This window comes from Lampetra planeri, chromosome 43 (assembly GCF_965212315.1).
Source record: "Lampetra planeri chromosome 43, kcLamPlan1.2.h2, whole genome shotgun sequence".
Taxonomy (NCBI): Eukaryota; Metazoa; Chordata; class Hyperoartia; order Petromyzontiformes; family Petromyzontidae; genus Lampetra; species Lampetra planeri.
The window spans coordinates 7,534,810-7,554,624 of NC_136149.1; the positions used below are offsets into that span (position 1 = coordinate 7,534,810).

Here is a 19,815-nt window from a genome sequence, read left to right on the forward strand (position 1 = left end):
CGTCACGAGATTTTGGACGATTTTTGACCCCCCCCCACCCGTCGTCACACAGTGTCACAAAAGTCAGACCCCCCCTCAAATATGACGTCACAAAGCTCTGTCCCCCCCCCAAAATAAAACATGCTTCAAATCGATTTGAATTATTGTCATTGTAGTGCGTATTTAATGTGGCGCTGCACTCTGATGTTCTAGGAGAAAGAATTTATTAAAAAGTCGATTTAATGAAGTAGAACGTGTTATCTATTTAATTTAAGTTGCGCATTTTGATGTGACGTCACATTTCTCAACCCCCCCCTCGTCACACATCGTCACAAATGTCTGATCCCCCCTAGGTGCGTGACGTCATTTATGGACGGCCCCTTAACCCCTTTCAGCTTTCACGCCCTCTACGTCCCAACGGACAAGCCCGCTGCGCTGAAGGGCAGCAGTCAAAGATGCACGGGACAAGGGTCGTGTCGCCCCAACCAATGTGCCAACGCCTGCTCCGCTTTGCCAAAGCCCCCCGCATTGTTCTCTGCAGGAGTATCCGAGTCAGGCTTTATCCACAGCTGGGCACCTCTTGGCCGTTCCATTGTGCCCGGTGGTGTAGAATTCCCTGCTTGCTGCTTTGGTAATTGCTGTAGGAGCGAGAGTTAAAAATGCGGCTCGGCCTGTACCGCCGGCTTCGTGCAAGGGAAGCTGCTGCTGCTGCTCCTGCTGCTGCTACGAGTGGGGCGAATTCTCGCGGGGTGATTGATGGCTCTGGCTGCGGGGGGGAGGGGGGTGTTCGAGGTGGACCTGGGTATGATCCATCGGGAGGTCCACGCCGAGTGAAGTTGGGTTGTCGGGGGTTCGTGTGCGGCTAGGGTCTCCACGTGGCGTGACAATACAATGTGGATTTTTTGTCGTTGCAAATGCAGTTTTTTGCGTGTGTTAAAGATGCTATCCGACCCTAGGAGACGACGTGCCCATCTGGCTGTCCGCCTGATGATGCTTGTTGCAATTATTGGCGAAACGTCGTACTCAGTTTGTAAATGTTGTGGATTTGCTCTCCAACACACCGGTGTGCTGTACTAGTGTAGTGAGTTCAACTGAGTCACAGACGCACTCTTTGGAGGCAACACATTTATTGATACCAACACAAAGGGGTAACTGCCCCTTCACCAGATAACAACCTACGGTGGTGGACCACCAGGCTAATTACACCCTATGGTGGTGGACCACCAGACTAACTACACTAATCACACTGGGAGTAGCTACAACGGACAGGACCCCAGCTTGGGTCCAGGTCCACGTGTTGGTGACTCTTCTCGGACGTAGAACTTAGATCTTCAAGATGACAACAGCAAGGCTGAACCTGGTCCCTCTGGGGACCCGGCTTATATCCCCACTGGTCGTGGCTGGCCCCGCCCTTGGCCACGACCACCTTCTCGAATCCTCGAGCAGGATCTCGCCCCGACACGTGACCACCCCTAGCCACCACTTGGGGCCCCTGTGTCGACTTTACCCGTCACGTGTACTCCGGGGTCAACCAGAGTGCCACGGCCTATAGTAACCCCATTCCCTGGCCGACACTCTCACACCCCATCCTGTAGGGGTCGGCACTGCACGCCACGCGTGGTGCCACTCAGCGCTACGACTAGGCGCTCACCGAGCCCCTCTAGGGCCGATACTACACCCACATGTGCGGGGTGTCCGCGATGTGGGTACATCGCACGCGGAGCCTCTCTAGAGCCGGCATTACAGTGACGTCCGCGATGTCACTAGACGAGTAACGAATTGCCACGTTCTGTTTACGTGACAAACCTTAATGAATTGGCCGTGTAAGATGGCGGCGGGTTTAACGACACATTTATATTTACGCAATGTAACCCAAACACAAAATAACCTAGTAGTAGTAGGTTTTTACCCTTTAAACTGGTACTAAACTGACACCTTTATACAAGGCATCATGTTTGCAATAACCACAACACAAGCAGTCAAAATGCAAACAAAAAGAAACAACTCTGATAATGGTAATGATATGCACTGTCCTTGAAGTTGATTGGTCCACACCCGAGACAGCTTTCCTTAGAGCCTAGTCTCCATTGGTGTTGGACCAGATGACGCCTTTTGGCGTTGTTTCTTTTTGTTTGCATTTTGACTGCTTGTGTTGTGGTTATTGCAAACATGATGCCTTGTATAAAGGTGTCAAGTTTTGTACCAGTTTAAAGGGTAAAAACCTACTACGATATTTTGCCACTGGTAAAGGAGGTCTCATAGTACAAAATAACCTGTATTATGGGTGCCCGTCTGAGTAGGGATAAGGCGCACCCCGAAATGCCGCTTGGCTGATTGGCCTCCACAGAGGGAGCCCCCAGCAGTCTCCACAAGGAGGTCGCAGTTCTTGGCGTGGCTCGACCGCGCTGGACAAGCGTCTTGGGAGAACGTGGGAGTCACGTGGTGTGCCCAGCACTGAAGACGGCTCGCTGGACTTAAGGATCCATAATAATCGAAGTTTTTGTAGTTAGATCGCGTGAATATAAATGTGTCGTTAAACCCGCCACCACCCCACACAGCCAATTAGTTCAGGGTTGTCATGTAAAGAAACATGCCAATTCGTTACGAGTACAGCACACGGGGTGAGGGTTAGACCCCGAGGTCAGAGTGCACACGCGGGTCTCGCCGCCCCGCCCCCTTTACCCCCTCGCCCCGCCCCCTTTTTCCCCTCGCCCCGCCCCGCCCCCCTTCTCCCCCCTCCCTCGCCCCCCGCCCGCCCAACTAGTCCGGAGCGCGGGAAAACGGCGCGCGTCCCTCCGCCGCTCTCGGCCAATGGGACGCGGCGCCCTAAAGACGCCCGCGGCTCATTGGGGCGCCGTCGGACCAATAGGAGGCGGCGCGGGCCGGCGGCGTCACGCGGCCCGTGACGTCACGCGGCCGGCGGCCAATGGGAGCGCGGTTTACTCGCGCGCCGCCAAATACCGATTTGACGCGCGGCCTCCTCCTCCTCCCGCTGCTGCCGCCGCCGCCGCCGCGGAGTTTGGGGAGAGCGAGGCGGGCAGCGGCGCCCAGAGACCGGGGAAGCCACGACGGGGGGTGGGAGAGGCCGAGGGGGATACCCACGGCGGCGGCTGGGGGGGGGAGGAGGGGGGGGATACCAGGCGGGAGCACGGCCGTTCTGCGCGGGCGGGCGGACTGCAAGCGGCTGCCGCCCGAGGGGGCCACCCCACACCACCACCTCACACCACCTCCCCCACTACCGCCGCCGCCGCACTCGCTCAGGTGCCGCCCGCGACGAGGAGGTGGGGAGGGCAGCACGAGGCCTGGCGCGGGGTCACAAAAGGAGCGCGGCCATATCACCAGCATCAGCGGCACCATCATCATCACCGCCATCAGCACCATCAACAGCACCATCAGCATCATCATCTTCACCATCATCATCATCACCACCAGCATCACCACCATCATCAGCATCACCACCATCAGCATCACCACCATCAGCACCACCACCATCAGCACCATCACCAGCATCGTTTGTATCGGGATCATCGAGGGCAACAGCGGGCCTCTACCGTACTTCAGCGGTGATTGTTGAGGGGCATCGATGTTACCCACCATCGTGTAAACCATCCATCTCGAGTTTATCAACAACTTCACCACCACCACCATCATCGTCGTCGTGGTCAACTAAATCTACTTGAGCAGCATCGGCGGCAGCCTTCGATGCCATCGCTAAACGCGGGAACGGCAGCGGCGTCGCAGTCGTGTCGGGTTCGCGACCACGATCACCATCGTGAGACATCGGCAGAATTAACAACTTTATCAGCAGCAGCAACTTAAACAGCGCTAACATCGACTGTTTGCACCTCAACATCCATATCGCGTCCTAACATATCGTTAGAATTAACATGATCCATAGTATCTGCAACATAACGAATGCAGATATCAACCAGCAGAACCATAGTCAACATCGTGATTATCGATAAACTCACTAATATCATTCACATCACTGCAAAGTAATTAGCACAGTAACTGCGACCCGTTTATTATCGGCATCGTCTGTAGCAACACCATCGTGAAACCGTAGTCCCATTAAAACACCATCACTCGCATCGTCCTCGACAACTATCATCTGTATCATCGCCATCAACATCGTCGCCAACGTCGTCTTCGGCATCTTAATTACGAGATTCCTTTTCTTTACCGAACCGCCCGCGCCATGCCACCACTGTCGTCTCCGCCATCACCGCCACGCCGCTTTAATGAGCCTCATTCAAAACCATCATCATCATCTTCATCATCATCTTCTCCCCTCGTTCCCTCGACCCCCCCCCATTCCCACGTGGGGACCCCCATTGGCCTCGTCTCCTCCATCTTCCCCCTCGTCTCGTTTCGCAATCTCCTCGTCTCCCCCGGGTCCCCCTTGCTGCCCTTATTCCCTCGTCTTTCTGCCCCCCCCCCCCCTCGTACCTTCGTGGTCTCCCCTATCCCCTCGTCTCCCTGACCCCCCCAACCTCGTCTCCATGACCCCCGGTGTCGTCCCATACCCTCGTCTCCCGCCTCCGTCTGTCGCCGCTCTTGTCAAATGGCGGCGCCTTAGAGGGCCCGGGTCCCAGTGTTGTTGCAAAGCGAAGGAGGCCCCTTTTCTTCATCCCGAATGAACCCCATATCCCTCCTAGACAAGGGGGTAAAGGGGTTCTTCATTCGCAGAAAAGGGGGCCCCTGTGTAGGACCGCGAGTGCGAAGTTCAAAAGGGGGTGCAACGAGTCATGAACTTACGGGGGACGTCGGCGATGTGATGTGCTGGGTGTGCGATGTTAACTTTGTGATGTGCTGGGTGTGCGATGTGATGTGCTGGGTGTGCGATGTTAACTTTGATGTGCTGGGTGTGTGATGTGATATGCTGGGTGCTGTGATGATGGACTGTTTGATGTGCTGGGTCTGCAATCTATTTGATATGTGATGTGCTTGAATATGCAATGTGGTGTGCTAGGAGCTGTAGTGTGCTGGGTGTAGGAGTGTGTTGGTGTGGTGTGCTGGGAGTGTTGGTGTGGTGTGCTGGGTGCAGGAGTGTGTTGGTGTGGTGTGCTGGGTGTGTTGGTGGGGTGTGCTGAGAGTGTTGGTGTGGTGTGCTGGGTGTGTTGGTGGGGTGTGCTGGGAGTGTTGGTGTGGTGTGCTGGGTGTGTTGGTGGGGTGTGCTTGGTGGGGTGTGCTGGGTGTGTTGGTGGGGTGTGCTTGGTGTGGTGTGCTTGGTGTGGTGTGCTGGGGATGTTGGTGTGGTGTGCTGGGTGTAGGGGTGTGCTTGATGTGGTGTGCTGGGTGCAGGAGTGTGTTGGTGTGGTGTGCTGGGTGTAGGGGTGTGTTGGTGTGGTGTGCTGGGTGTGTTGGTATGGTGTGCTGGGTGTAGGGGTGTGTTGGTGTGCTGGGTGTAGGAGGGTGGTGGTGTGCTTGGTTAGGGGTGTGTTGGTGTGCTAGGTCTAGGAGTGTGTTGGTGTGCTGGGTGCAGGAGTATGATTGATGTGGTGTGCTGAGTGTGCTTGATGTGGTGTGCAGGAGTGTGTTGGTGTGGTGAGTGCTGGGTGTGCTTGATGTGGTGTGCTGGGTGTAGGAGTGTGTTGGGTGTCGGGGTGTGTTAGGAGTGTGTTGGGTGTGCTTGATGTGGTGTGGTGTGCTAGGGGTGTGTTGGGTGTGCTTGATGTGGTGTGGTGTGCTAGGGGTGTGTTGGGCGTGCTTGATGTGGTGTGCTGGGGGTGTTTTGGTTGAATACTCCACGGAGGAAGTGGGAGTCGGCGAGTATTCGAGCTGTTTCCGTGACACTAAAACTCAAGTTGACCACCAACCTTTACCTTGGAGCAGAGCCTTAAAATACTGAGTTTAATAACACTGTAATAAAAATTGTTCCTGGGTAGTAAGTGTTATTTTCTAATTACTTATGCCTCAAAAGTACAAAAATTTGCTATTATTTTCCACAAACTTTGCTTTTGTGACCAGAACAGTGATATTTAGAAATGTACCTATTTTCAATGAGAAAATGTGTGCACTTGTTTCATTCCTTCACATAAAGTCCTGGTCACAAAAGCAAAGTTTGTGGGGAATAATAGCCATTTTCTATACTTGAGGCATAAGCAATTAGAAAATAACACTTACTACCCAGGAACAGTGTAATTCACTTGTCAGCCACAAAGTGTGTGTGCAGTGTCTCTTCAAAAGTACACGTAGTTCCACAGCCTTCATTGACGGTCATTAAAAGCACTTGTGGAATGCGCGTAGTACGGGTTGAGGATTGTGAGCGCGTAAAAAATCCCACAACAGAAAAAAATCGTTTGATTCTGTGCGTGCGAGGAGGCCGTTTGTCCACATTGAGCACTTGCTCAATGCCTGCGTTCACCTTCGGCTTGTGGCGGGAGAGCCCACGGGGTTTGTGAACAACGGGAAGATCATCACAGAAAACGAGAGACCAATGTTGACTGCAGGAACCTACGCAAGATATTATCTGCCCTCGCTTGGCGTGTAAATGATTGGGGCCCCCATATAATCTGTGCAGGATACGAACCCTTGGGCACTGTTGTGAGAAGGTGTCTTTTGCTTTACAGCCGTGGTGGTCACACGGCTACCACGACAGTGAATGATTGAGCAGACGTAACACACCAAGAAACAATGCTGAAATGTGCGCAAAGAAGCACGGAGAGCTGCGTGCGTGGAATTACACCGAGAGACAGAAAAGGGAAGACTTTTGGTGGAGAGTGGGCAGATTAAAAGTGTAATTTTGACTGCTAGGAAAAGTAGTTGGACCTGGGCAGGACGCGTCACGGCTAAAAGGGGCGATGGCCGGTGGTCGAGACTAAGGGCAGAATGGCAGCCAAAGGAGAACGCACCCGAGAGTGTACGCCCACAGCGGATATGGAACGATGAAATCTGAGCACGTGCCGGTGTTAGGTGGATTTTGTTGCATTACTGAAACGAGAGGAGATGATGACGCTTACCGAGGTCTTCATCCAGCAGTGAATTGAGCATGGCTGATGATGGGAACAATGCACAGGAGTCTGTTTCGTTATTTTACTGAAAATCCACGCGGCTCTGGCACGCCTCGTGCTGAGCACTGCTCACACCTGCAACACGTGCGTGCTGGTGTCGCTCGCTGCCTCGATACCGACACGATCGGAGTGAAGTTTAACTCGAGCCCTTTCCCTGGTTTTGTTTCTCCGCAGGACGATGGCTATGGAGAGACCGAGGCACCCGCTGTAAATCGATCGATGTCTGAAGACAAACGGCGCCGTGAGATTTTGCAAGCGCGCGGTGGCGTCCTACTGCGGCAACATGTCCAAAGATGTGAGCTACTCGGCGACGGCTGTGCCCCCCTCCACCCCCGGTGGCGTTGTGGTGTGGGGGGGCAGGGGGGGTTCGTGGTCTCGGGGGGGGGGGGGGTGGGGGGGTGTTAGGCATCTTGCCACCTTTCCACCTTTCCCAGGGATTCCTTGCGGCTGCTGTGTTATCCTATGAGATCTCTTTTACCAGTGGAAAAATATAGTAGTAGGTTTTTACCCTTTTAAACTGGTACAAAACTGACACATTTTTTCAAGGCATCATGTTTGCAATAACCACAACACAAGTAGTCAAAAAAGCAAACAAAAAGAAGCGACTCTGATAATGATAATAATATGCACTGTCCTTGAAGTTGATTGGTCCACACAACTACTTGTGTTGTGGTTATTGCAAACATGATGCCTTGAAAAAAGGTGTCAGTTTTGTACCAGTTTAAAAGGGTCAAAACCTACTACTATGCTGTGTTATCGTTAAGAAACCGTAGGCGGATGTATGCTTGGAACATTTCTCATCCCTTTCTAAGCACCGGCCCAAATTGGAGCAATTCCAAAGTGGAGCCGTGTGAGGAAGGAAATGGAAGAAGCGTTTTGACCTGCAGTGTGTGGTGGTTGTCGAACACCGCGTGGATGAGTCCAAACAGTCGGTGTCTGATAGACCGAGTACTCGGCACAGTCAGAGGAAGCAATGAGTTAAGCTCATGGGAACAGAAACCATGGCAGTAGGGACAGATGAGTGACAAGGAGGCAAACGACCAAAAGTGAACAAGTGACTTGAATGATTGAGTTGTGGCTCAATTACGTGACTTGGGGAATGTTGGTGCAGTGGTTAGCGCACCGCGCTATGAAGCCGCCGACTTGTATTTGATTCCCAACCCCGACCATCGTCGATGGCGAGCGTCATTTGAAGTGACCCGGGGCCCTCTCGTGACTAACAACATCCGTAAATCACGTGGCAACGTATTCAGCAAATACGTTTACGACATTGCCAGTTGTGGAGAAGCCAAAATAACAACCTCCACATTTGGCAATAGTGCTGCCGTAAAACAGACACGTAAGAGGTATTACTGTGAACAAAACAAAGGTGGTCGCGAATGTGTACCAGACGTAACGGTAAGCTGATATGATCATACCATAGATTTTTGAACCGTTTGAGTGGAAATTAATGAGTGTTTCCACGTTGTTTCTCTTGGCCTATATATGTTGAAAATGTTTCGCACCGTAGGTAGCCAACCGTGCATGTCGGAAATGCAGGGGAAAGACAACAAACTAAACGCATAAAGCAGTTCTAAAGAAGTACATTTTTAATTATTATTTGTTTCTTTCGGTTAAGTCACGTCTAAAGATAAAATAATAAATTAAATTAAATAATAGAATACGACGTTTCGATTGCAATTTTTAATCTAATCGATTTTAAAATTGTAAAGCCTGGCCGTTAATTGTCTCTCGCTGTCGTCGGCCGCTCCGCAATGAGGCTACGTCTAAAACAGTCGCCGAGCTCACTCGCATAGCCGACAAGACGCAAACCCAGCCGGGGATTTTTTCGCATACGAAAAGTGAGTGGGCTTGGGCAGAGCACGTCACGGTCGGAAGGGACGATGGTGGCCGATGGTCAAGAATCGTATAACGGAGCGGGTGCCATAGAATAGAACGTATGCCGAGAAGACAGCCACCTATAACATCGGCTCGGGTGGATTGTCACGTCGCTAGAAAACGGGAGATGGTGGCGGCTTGGGGAAGCCTTCATTCAGAAGTGGTTTGACCGTGGCGGATGGTGATGATGAGCACAGGGCACTAGAATAAAGAGAGCGCCCATGGAAGACGTTGCTTGTGGGGGTGCAGAGTGGACAGGCTTAAATCACAACCAGCTGATTTGTGCGGGGGCGAGGACCGGGAAAGGTGAGGGGAGGTCACGCCCAGAGCCTCCCGACACGGTGATCCAACTGCCTCGTCAATAGAGCGAGCATGGGAGAGTGAGATGGAGACGGAGGACGGCTCACGTTAAACTTTGCAGGCGCCGTCTCCCGGGAATGGGGTTCCCTCGGTGGGCCTCCGTGGGAGCCTGCGCCCGCGCGTGCCCTCCTGCCTGGCCGCCCCCCCCCCCGCGTGAATGGTGAGATTACCTCGCCCGGCCTGGCGGCGATCATTGATGCGGTGTAATTGGTTTGAGCCCACGCCGCTTTCGCGGTGGTGTCGACGTGCCGCGGTGTCTCGGCTTATCGGCGCTTTGTGCGCGGTCTCCGTCTGGGGCGTGCGGCTCCCGCAGGCACAGCAGACGATTTGACTTGTGCACAGATGTCCAAAGACAAAGGCACTCGCAATCGTACACAGACGCGCACACAGACCCACGCAGCAACACACATGCACAACCACGGTGGATGCAGGAGTCCTCTAAGCTCATTGAATTATACAAATCCAAAAATATTGATTTTTTTTTTTACACATTCGATTTATATATCGCGAATCAAGGGATATACACGTAGCTAAACATATAATCAGTTTGTAATATTGCCTAAATTTCCTTTTTTCTCATTTACACAACATAGCTCGACTCAGACCTAGGCTGTCCCTTCCTGATTCGGAGAGGATGGTGCATGCCTTCATTTCATCTCGGTTGGATTACTGTAATGTCTTGCTTGCTGGCGTTTCTAAAAGTGTTTTAAATATATTTACAATATATTGCCTGGGTTTTAACCAGATCTAAATCGTGTGACCATATCACTCTTCCATTCTTTCATCTCCACACTGGCTCCCTGTAAAGTACAGAGTCAACTTCAGGATTCAGCTTCTCACATTTAAGGCCTTGAATGAGCTGGCCCCTTAAACATCTCACCGATCTGCTCGAGTTTTATATACACCACTGCAAAAAACTTAAGAGATCTGCTTGATTCTGGTCTACTCAAAATTTCATTCTGAGTGTTTCACTTTTTAAATCACTGTCTTAAAACTCACCAATTTGTACTGCAGGCTTTACTCGTAACTTAAGATGTTTAAAAAATCTCTGATTAGATTACTCAGTAATTAAAATTATTCCCTTTTATTATAGTAATTTTATTGTAAATTCGAGTAGTTATTGACATTTCAATTGTAGTTATTGACATTGTTATCAGCTTTCTATTCATATTCAGCATTCTATTTCACTTTGATTGTATCTATACTTGTAATTGTGGTTTTATTTTTGCGTACAGCACGTTGAGATAATTCAATATGAAAGGAGCTTCATAAAATAGAGGTTATTCTTTCATTTATCCAGAAAAGCCTCCCTGAGTGTCAGGACATTTACAAAGCTTCTGTATTGGAGTGTTTGGCCAATTCCATTCTATGAAGCTTGACTTTTTGGTTCAAAGCATAGTGCCTGGCGAAAACTCACACGAGAGAGGGTGATACTCAATACCACCAACGGCTGGCCACCTCACAGCCCCACTCCTACAGCGCCTGGCAAGCCCTGGTGGTCACCCATGCAAGTGCTAACCAGGCTCAACCATGCTTAAGTTCTCCTGTCTGAATAGATTTAAGGCGTTGCGGGTTACTTGATGGTCGTATTTTGGCCTGACCGCAGCCCGCAGATGTCACTGCTGGATGTTTGCTGTGGCCGGGCGGGAAATGAGCACAAGTAAAACTTAAGGTTTGCGTTTCATCGCCATCAGGCGATTGACCGCATTGCGGTCAACCGTAAAATCACGTTTAGCGTGAAAACCTCGAGGCCCAGGGCTTCCCGTACACCTCCACCGCGATAATGTCACGCGTGTGAGCGGCCGTAAAAATTCACTGGGCACACGAGGTTCAAGGTACCGGTCCGCCGCACGGGGGTAAAGCTGTGACCCATAGTGCCACTGATCCGGGGAGACGCCGAGGCAACGAAGTCTCGTTGGAGGGAGATGGCATCGCCCAGCCGAACAAGGCCGCGAGGTGGCGAGCAAGTGCCGGTGATCGCGCAGGGCAGTGGGGAATCAAACGGCATCGCGGTGGCACCACCTTGGAAGTTGTTGTAGCTCTCCGTACCACGTGGTTAGGGGTCATGCGGCGTGTGCTTCGGTTCCTACGTAAGCTCCCAGCACGCAGAGAGAAACGTTGGACGCCGTGACGAACAACGCGTGGGACCACGCAACACAGCGGGAGAGCCCAAGGTGGAGCCTTAACCGCTAGCTGGGCTTGTAGTGACGATGAATCGGTCCATCGACTATAACAGATTCTTAACGCCTATAATACACGCCTTGAGCCCTTCGCGTAAGAGTCGTTTGTCCTGTCCCTGCAGCCAAAAGAGTCACTACATTGACCACGTAAAAAAAACTACCACTATGTAACACGATTTTTGTTCCTGGGTAGTAACTGTTATTTTCTAATTGCTTATGCCTCAAAAGTATAGAAAATGGCTATTATTCCCCATCATCTCTTGTTACTCCGAATTACGACAAATCATTGAATCACGAGGAGGAGTACAAGCTTGTATCGCCGTCGCTCGTCACGTGTGCAGAGGATGAACTCGGCAGTTGCAATCGTCCCTAATTGGGTTGATGGTGACCATGGCCTTGATTGGGACGCTGGCTGGTGCCCACGGGAGCCTGGTCGGTGGCAGTAATGAGGCTTCCTTCCACCAGACGGAGCAGTCTGCCAGACTTCAGTGGCCCTATTCCAGCACGTGGATCACCCCCCCCCCCCACGTCTTGTACGAAGATAGTTGTACTTGTTTAACAGCTTTTTGCGTTATCTGACCTAACGAGCATCGCACTTTAGGGTTGGTCGCCGCATGCATCTGTCACTGTTGGCACGCTGCTTTCCAAACCTGGTGACCTGAGTTCGAGCCACAGCTAACATCAGTGGCGAGTGATATCGGAACCGTCCTGGTTCTACATTCCCCTGTGCCCTACACCGACCCGCACTGACCAGCCTGGTGACGTACAGCGACAACAATCCCGACACGCTGTGGCAAGGCCTTCATCCGGCAGTGGATTGACAAAGGGGGCTGTAGATGAAGATCTTTGAAATATTTTGCGGTAATGTTGGCGTTGTTGTCGTTCGACTGGTCCAGGTCAGTTTCTTTGACAAGAATGGGGAACTGAAAAACTTCGTGGAGAATCTGAGCCCAACCAAGGGTGAGTGAGGCACGGTCGTCAGCTGCCCCCTATCCCACCCCTGCGTCGTCCCTCTCGTCGTGCCTTTGCGTGCTGAAGTGGTGACCATGTGCCCCCGAGTACCTCTCCCGCAAAAACCGAACACGCCTGTCAGTGGAGGCCTTGCGCGTGTGAACGGCTCGTATGAATGTTGAACTTTCGCACCATTCCTACAACCGTGCTAATCGGAGGTACGGGGGGAAGTTCAACAAACTAACCACAAAATGCAGTCTAAAGGAAAACACATTTCAATTTAGATTTAAAAGTGCATCGCTCCAGTGGCCTAATATTGGCTCGTGCTACAACAACAGGGCTCCCTTGCTGCATAGACGTTTGTCTCGGTGTGCTCCGTTTAGCTCCCACGTCTCAAACAACGTTCACCAGTGGGCCTTCTTATGAGTCGTGGGACTCTGCGAGGCCTTCCTGGGTAAATCAAGGGTCTCGTTTTTGTGAGCTGATTATATAGAAACCGATTGCACGAGATTGCAAGGAACCCAATCGAGATTCAAGGAGTCCAATCGCTTCGCAGTGAGAGCAGTGTATGCGTGGCAGTGTACGTAGTGGGGGGGCAGGGTGGCGGGGTTTGTCCTTAACAATTCCAGGAGGGCGTTTACATCTGTTCTTGACAATAGACGCAATCTGAGATTATAATTTGCACTAAGATCACCAAGGTGACCCATTATTGCCTCCCTTTGTTGGCAGCTGAGTGCACCTCGCCTCTGCGAGTGACCGCGCTGTGCCCCTATGCAGTAGCCGGGAGCCACAGCCACGCTCGGCGGGTGTTCGTGAAGAAAAGGAGCAATATACAAACACAACTCCTTGTGCCTCTGGGCTTTCTTATGGTTTTCAGGGTTTGAGGATGTGATGCAAGTCAAGAATGTATTATTTGCCTTGAAGTTGTCTCCTTTGTATATTTGTCTCCAGCAGCCTACATTTAACAGCATATCGTTTGCTTGTGTTTTGTGGGAATGATATGTTCTGTGAGCCTAAAGAATCGTTTTTTATTGATTGTTGCTGCTGGCAGTAGACACTTGCACCGTCTTCTTTTGTTCTTTCGGTAAAGTCACGGAGGTGTGAAAAAAAGTGTCTTATTTATTTATTTCACCTACGTGACTTTACCGAAAGAACCAAAGATTATGGATCCTTGCAGTCACGAAAACTTCAAATCTAGAACTTGCACCGTTGTTTCAGCTGGCACGCCGTATGATGAGTGCACAGCAGGAGAGACCACAATGAGGGTGACCAGGCAGCAACTCCGAATGCACCTCAGGGAGTGACTGGGAAGGAGGGGGAGGTGTTCAACACAGGAAAGACGCTCTGCTATCCCCCTGACGGGGAGTGCCGTGCTGAAAAGACCATGTGCTCTTGGGACATAAAGGGAATGCTGAAACGTGAACGATGTGCAGCCAGTTGCAGCAAGTTTGGCAAAGAGGTTCAACGCACGTACGTGCATTGCGGAGGCGAGAGCGGACGTTGTGACGAAATGTCAAAATTATGCCGTAGCTTGAATCCAGGGCGTTCGAGACGTGGCGCTGGGCAGGGATGGAACTGCGCTGAGACGACTCGTAAAAGCGTCGACGATCCACACACGTCAGGGCCGTTCTCCCTCCCACCCCACCGAACGACCTCAGTGACGTACCGCGAGGTTGTTCCATAACCGGTCACCCGGCATGACGAGCGCATGCGAGTGGTGCCGGGCGGGCCGGAGCTGCTCGCTACACGACGGGGGACTTTTGTAAGACGTGACGTGGGGTTCCCCTGCAGGTGGCTTGCTGCTTGTGACGAGTGCAGTGGGCACCCCCAAGGCTCAGCTCATTGGCGGCAGCCTGGCCTCCCAGTCCAGCTCGCACTCCCCTATGGTTAGCCAGCACCCTTTGGCACCACCACGGCACCCTGCTGCACCCTGCGGCACCACTGCACCACCACTGCACCACCACTGCACCACCACCGCACCCTGCAGGACCACCACACCCTGAACTACCACGGCACCCTGAACTACCAAGGCACCCTGCACACCACGGCACTTTGCTGCACCACCGCACCCTGCACCACTACTGCACCCTGCAGGACCACCACACCCTGCTGCACCACTCACCTTGAACTACCACGGCACCCTGAACTACAACGGCACCCTGCAGGACCACTGCACCCTACACCACCACCGCGCCCTGCAGAACCACCGCACGCTGCACCACCACAGCACGCTGCTTCACAATGGCACGCTGCTGCACGACCACACGCTGCTGCACCATCACCACTGCACCCTGCGGCACTACCTCACCCTGCAGCACCTGCAGCACCCTCCTGCACCACCACACACTGCACGGCCGCATGCTGCACCACCACCTTCACCCTGCACCACCACGTGGAAACCTCGAGGCCCAGGGCTCCCCGTGTCCACTCCCACCGCGATAATGCGACGCGTGTGAGTGGCCGTAAGAAATTCACTGTGCACACAAGGTTCACAGTACCGGCCCGCCGCACAGGAGTAAAGCTTTGACCTCCTTGCCTCCATAATCCCGGTCTCCGTCACCCTGACAACATCCATCCCTGCCTCCAGTGTCTGCCAGTCTCTCTGCCATTGTGCCACCCAGTCTCCCTGTAAACCCTCTGCCCCCTTGTCTGCCTCTCTGCTGCCATACCTCCTTTGCTCTCTGTTTTCAGGCCTCCTTAAACACTGCTGCTACAGCCTTGTAAAGTAAGCAAGTCTGCCGAAGAGAGTTTATTCTAAAACCTTCGTTTTGAATGTCGAGTGTGGACACTGTAGAGAGCTTGTGTGTGTTGACTGGCGTGCCTCCCCCCCCACAACCCCCCCTGTCCTTGCCCAGATGCTGGGCACCCCCCAACGCACAGCGATGACGGGTGCCATCCTGCTGGGCACCCCCAACACCCCTGGCATGCTCGGCGCCACGCAGGGTGGCGCCGCCCTCAACGACCATTCCCCGGCGTGGTCCGGGTGAGTGCTCCTCGCTCGCTGGCTCACTCGCTGGTGTTGTTGTCAACAATGACGGCAATTCATGCACGTGCATCAATGCTGCAACGCTTTCCGACCGGCGTTTGTCATTGGATGTATGTAATTAGCGGTAATGACGATGCGTTTCGAGCCGCGCGATGAGATGAGATCATGCGGCGCGTGACGTTGGGGGGGGGGGGGTCGCACAAATGTGACGTCATCGGTAGGGCGGGTAACGCAGCAGCACGAGTCTCGTCTGCTTGGCACGTGCACCAACGTGGATCTGTTCAGTGCTGGGGGTTTTTTTTGTTGCATCCACGTTGTGGGCACTACTGGCAAGCCAGGGTTACGTACGGCTCCTTCCCGACACCCACAGAAAGGGTGTTTCTCAAAGTTTGCGTGATCCACTGACCCACACTGCCTCCACAGTGTGCTGGCTTACGTGCGCGCACAGCCGCGGCCACGATTACCCTGGAACGGGGTGGACAGTGGGGAGGGTTGGGAGGTTTCTCATACCGATTGGTCTCACACTGCGGTTACAACCCTGTGCAAGTTAGCCCAGCCACGGCCAGCAGGTGGCAGTATTGCACCGTGATACGCTTGTGTGTGCGTGGCTTCTCGCTTCCCCGCTCAATAAAGATTTGGCCAAATGTGCCAATACGGAAACCTCCTGCAGGTGAAGTTATACAGATTTTTTTGAGGGCGGGAGGGGGACACAGACATATATCGGTATATTTTCTGTTTTATCTTTCCATGAAGTGCACGCGTATAAATCGGTGAAATATCATCAGCGCTCGCGGACACCACGAGGTGTCGTGCGTGTGCGCACACGTCGTGCCGTGGCGACCCCTGGCCATGGAGGGGGGTGAGAAAGACAGAGGAAGGGCAAGCAGCTGCTAGCCCCGCTTGCTACGCTCTGGACCTCCAAGGGAGCCGTGATACCCGAGCTCAGACAGCAGGGTGCGCTGCTCAGAATCTTTATTTAGACCGGAGGAATCCGAAGAGCTATGAAGCACTTTTTTACAGATATCCAGTAGGTTCCCCACAGCCGTGCCGGTTACCGTGTACCCGGTTGGGGGTGGGGAGCGGGGGAGGAGCAGTCTGGTTTGGGAGGATGATGTGTGATGTCCCGGAGAATTAAATTACCTCGTCGGTTGACAGTGGCAGCAACACTTGTGTTCGCATAGTCTGTTTGCTGCGGCTGATTCCTGTTCCTGCCCCCCGCAGGCAACCAGTCTTGCCTGTAAACACGAAAGAGGCCTCCTTTGCATTGTCTCTGCAGTCGTCTGTCACGGCAGCGCACGCCTTGCCCCTTGAAACTCCGCTAAACCGCCGCAGTGCCCCATCGGTCGCGTGCAAAGGGGATGTGGAACCTCGTCTCGGTGTTGCCAAACTTTACGTAGTGACGAGTGGCTGAGTCGACACCCAGCCCGGTGGCCAGTAACGTCTACATGCGCACAAACACACATCTTGCGGTAAATGTTGTTTTGCATTTAATTTGGCTTAATTCCAGCTCTTGAGAATTAAAGTTATCAGTTTGATGGTCGTGTGGAAACATTACTGTCGGTGGTGGGCCAGGTGTTAGTGCCGCCCTCTACCGTGCAGAGCATAAGTCACTTGAAGGGCGGCATCCCAGAGGTACCTCTGTGATATCCACTTCCATGGAGGATTGTGCTGCTCTCATGATGCGATGCCGATAGCACAATCAGAATACAATTTTGGAAAAGGATTTATAAAAAAAAACTAATTAAGGAAGGTTATGCAGTTTAAAGCCACACAATACAGTGGAGCCATGAAGTTTGATGTCCATGGCAGGACCAGCTGGGAGTCCCTCCTCTGTGTAAAAAAGAGCCCTTTGTTTGTAGATTGGGTGGCTATAAAAGGCAGCAAGGGGGAGAGAAATCCAGCTGGGATTGGAGTGGAGGAGAGGTCTCCTCTCCTGATAAGGACTCACTCGCTAGCTTCACCCGGCGGTGGCGCTTTGTGTTTGGCCTGGCACAAGGCCAAGCCCCGAGTAAACTCGGCCACGCGCTGCGCTCGCAGCCTGCGTTGATGCTGCTGCCCCCTTCCAGTATTTTCATTCATGGGAGAGACAACCCCAAAAACAAACAGCGTCTACTTATATTTCTTATATTTGGGTGGCACATTGATTACACTCGTTTGTTGTCCTTCCCCCCCGCACCTCTGATCAGCATGGTTGGCTGCATACGGTGCGAAAGAAGTAAAACATACATACTTGTGTTTCACAGCAAGAAGGGTTCCTGTCGTATAAAAAAAAAAAACTGTCGACAATGACTGTACATGAAAACCGTTAACATTAATTTGGCTAAATTTCAATCCTGAGAATAAAAAAAATATCAGTTTGACTGTCATGTGATGAACATTACTGCCAGTAGCAGAGTCGGTGGGAAAGTGCTGCCCTCTACTGTGCTGACCAGAAGCCACTTGAAGGGATTTTAGAGGTGGCTCCGGGATATCCGCTTCCCCCGGGGCCTTCTCCAACACGGAGGGCTCCCACTGGTCTGCGAGACTTCCCGTGATGCCGATAGCATGGTCGGGTGTGCGCGCCGGCGGGTACGCCTGGCGCACTTGAACCGCACACAGGAGCTGGCTGCCACCCCTTGTGCCCGGGTGCCACAAGGTGCCTGCGAGGCTGTCTGATAGCAGGCGGCTTAAACTAAAGCTCAACAATATTTTATTTTACCAGGTCAATTCCACTGAGCTTTTTAGAGTTTTTATCAGAAGCGACCTGGCTATCACAAATTAGACCTCCACGAAGTGGCTTCTCACGTGGATATTTCTAGCAGCCAAATACTCTTCAACGCGTGTTAACTCTAAATGTGGAGGGAAATACTGGAGGATCCAGAGAAAAATCCACAAGACCATCCGGGAGAAAGACACGCAGACTCCAAATATACAGGTGTCAGGGTAGGGATAGTGCCTACGGCCTCCTGTATACCAGGCAAGGTCGTTAACATCTCGCCACCTCGGTGGTGGTGACGATGGAGCCGCCGATTGGGCGGCGCACCCACTGTCGCCCCCCCGGGCTACAGCAACGCCCGTCTCGGGGTGGAGTGCGGGTCAATCCTCATATTAATCATTTAAATAAGATTACGCGCAGTAATAATTAAAAGAATCTGAGCAGCTGCGCTCAAATGCGGAATGGCAGATTAAAGGCGGCTAAGCGCTTTCGTTTCATTTCGTCGCCGGTAAAGCCACACGGCCGGGCCTTGCCGCCGTCAAAACGGTCGCGCCTCACAGTCGCCAGGGCCACCACGGGGCCGCAATGGGGGGCTGCGCTTGGAGAGGAAAACCCGCCGGAGAGCGGCCACGCTCTCGCCGAAGGTCACCTTGAGCCCAGCGCGAGAACGGAGTGCGGCCGGTTCTCGCGGGCTGTGGGCGGGGGAATGCGTTGGGTTTCCCCTGTTGTGTGGTATTGCAGCGCGGAGTGTTAACACTCGCACGGGGGCGCTCCTTTCGGCCTGGCTTGTGTGCGTTACGGGTGGGTGGCACGCGGCCCTGCGTTGGGTGCCGTGTACGCGCTGGAAGTAGAATTTTGATCACGACGGCTCTGGCAGGCTTGCGGGGGTGACGTGTGTGGGCGATGATAGATAATGTGCGACCGGGCGAGTCTGATGGCCCGAGGGTGACGAGTGGTGGGTGAGGGTTGCATTGGGAAGGGTGGTACGATTGTCACGGGGGGGGGAGGTGATGTGGCCGTGGTGAGTGGATCAGGTGATAGCGGTGAGTGTGCCGTGTAATGCTATCAACATGAACCTCTCCCGCACAGAGACACAACGTCTCGTGCTCTTCTTTTCACCCGCACAGTGTGTCCATGTCGTGTGTACACTGTGCACGGTGGTTGCGATAGCACGCGGCGCTCCGTTATTAACGAGGGTGTCCAGGCCTCATTTATCTCCACGCCCGGATGCACACGGCCGACGCCTCCTCGTAGGAGCGGGTGGCTGGCTGATGGATGTGTGTGTGGGTGTTGCCCGCGGGGAGGAAGCAGCATGGCGCATTAGCTGTGGTGGCGCTTGAGCAGCAGCATCACCGTACAACGCGCAGGGTAGTAGTGCGAACAGCCGACAGAGACGCGTAAAATGAACAAGGCACCGTCCCCCCCCCCTCGCCTTGCCTGCTTCTCACCTCCCTCTTGGAACAGTAAAGCCAAGCGTTGGGAGATGGGAGGGTTGAAGCGGCAAATCATCGCACCTTGGCCTGAACTCTTTGGCAACGACTTGCGCAGCTCGTGTGCGTAACCTGGCGACGGCCGCCTTACAGCGTGGAGGAGGTCACGCGAGGGGGTTCCAGTGTAGCTTGGCCAGGTGGCTCTGCGGTCAGGGTGCTGAGCTGGCACTGCTGAGATCCTGGAGTCTGGGCGGCAGCTCGCCGCCTTCGATTAAACCGAGTGGATGGTCTCCGATGACTGCACACACGTAAAAAAAATGTCACGTTAAGTCTGCTTCTGTAA

At 53.1% G+C, this 19,815-nt stretch overlaps 1 protein-coding gene across 6 annotated transcripts in view; it reads left to right on the top strand.

Moving 5' to 3' along the window:
• Positions 1-3,095: 3,095 nt before the first annotated feature.
• Positions 3,096-19,815, top strand: part of LOC144732680 (transcription factor Dp-1-like) — a 37,116-nt gene continuing 20,396 nt past the window's right edge. For 2 of the 6 annotated variants that reach the window (XR_013588221.1, XM_078614245.1), the window contains exons 1-5: positions 3,097-3,260; positions 7,167-7,287; positions 12,307-12,370; positions 14,153-14,247; positions 15,217-15,344. Coding sequence is in view for 5 of the 6 variants with exons in the window: in XM_078614245.1 (XP_078470371.1) it covers positions 7,276-7,287; positions 12,307-12,370; positions 14,153-14,247; positions 15,217-15,344 (299 nt within the window). In the remaining variant the exon portion in view is untranslated. Of the gene's footprint in view, positions 3,261-3,391; positions 3,543-7,166; positions 7,288-12,306; positions 12,371-14,152; positions 14,248-15,216; positions 15,345-19,815 lie in introns of those variants that run through there. The other 4 variants (XM_078614246.1, XM_078614247.1, XM_078614248.1 and 1 more) reach the window with 4 other exon arrangements.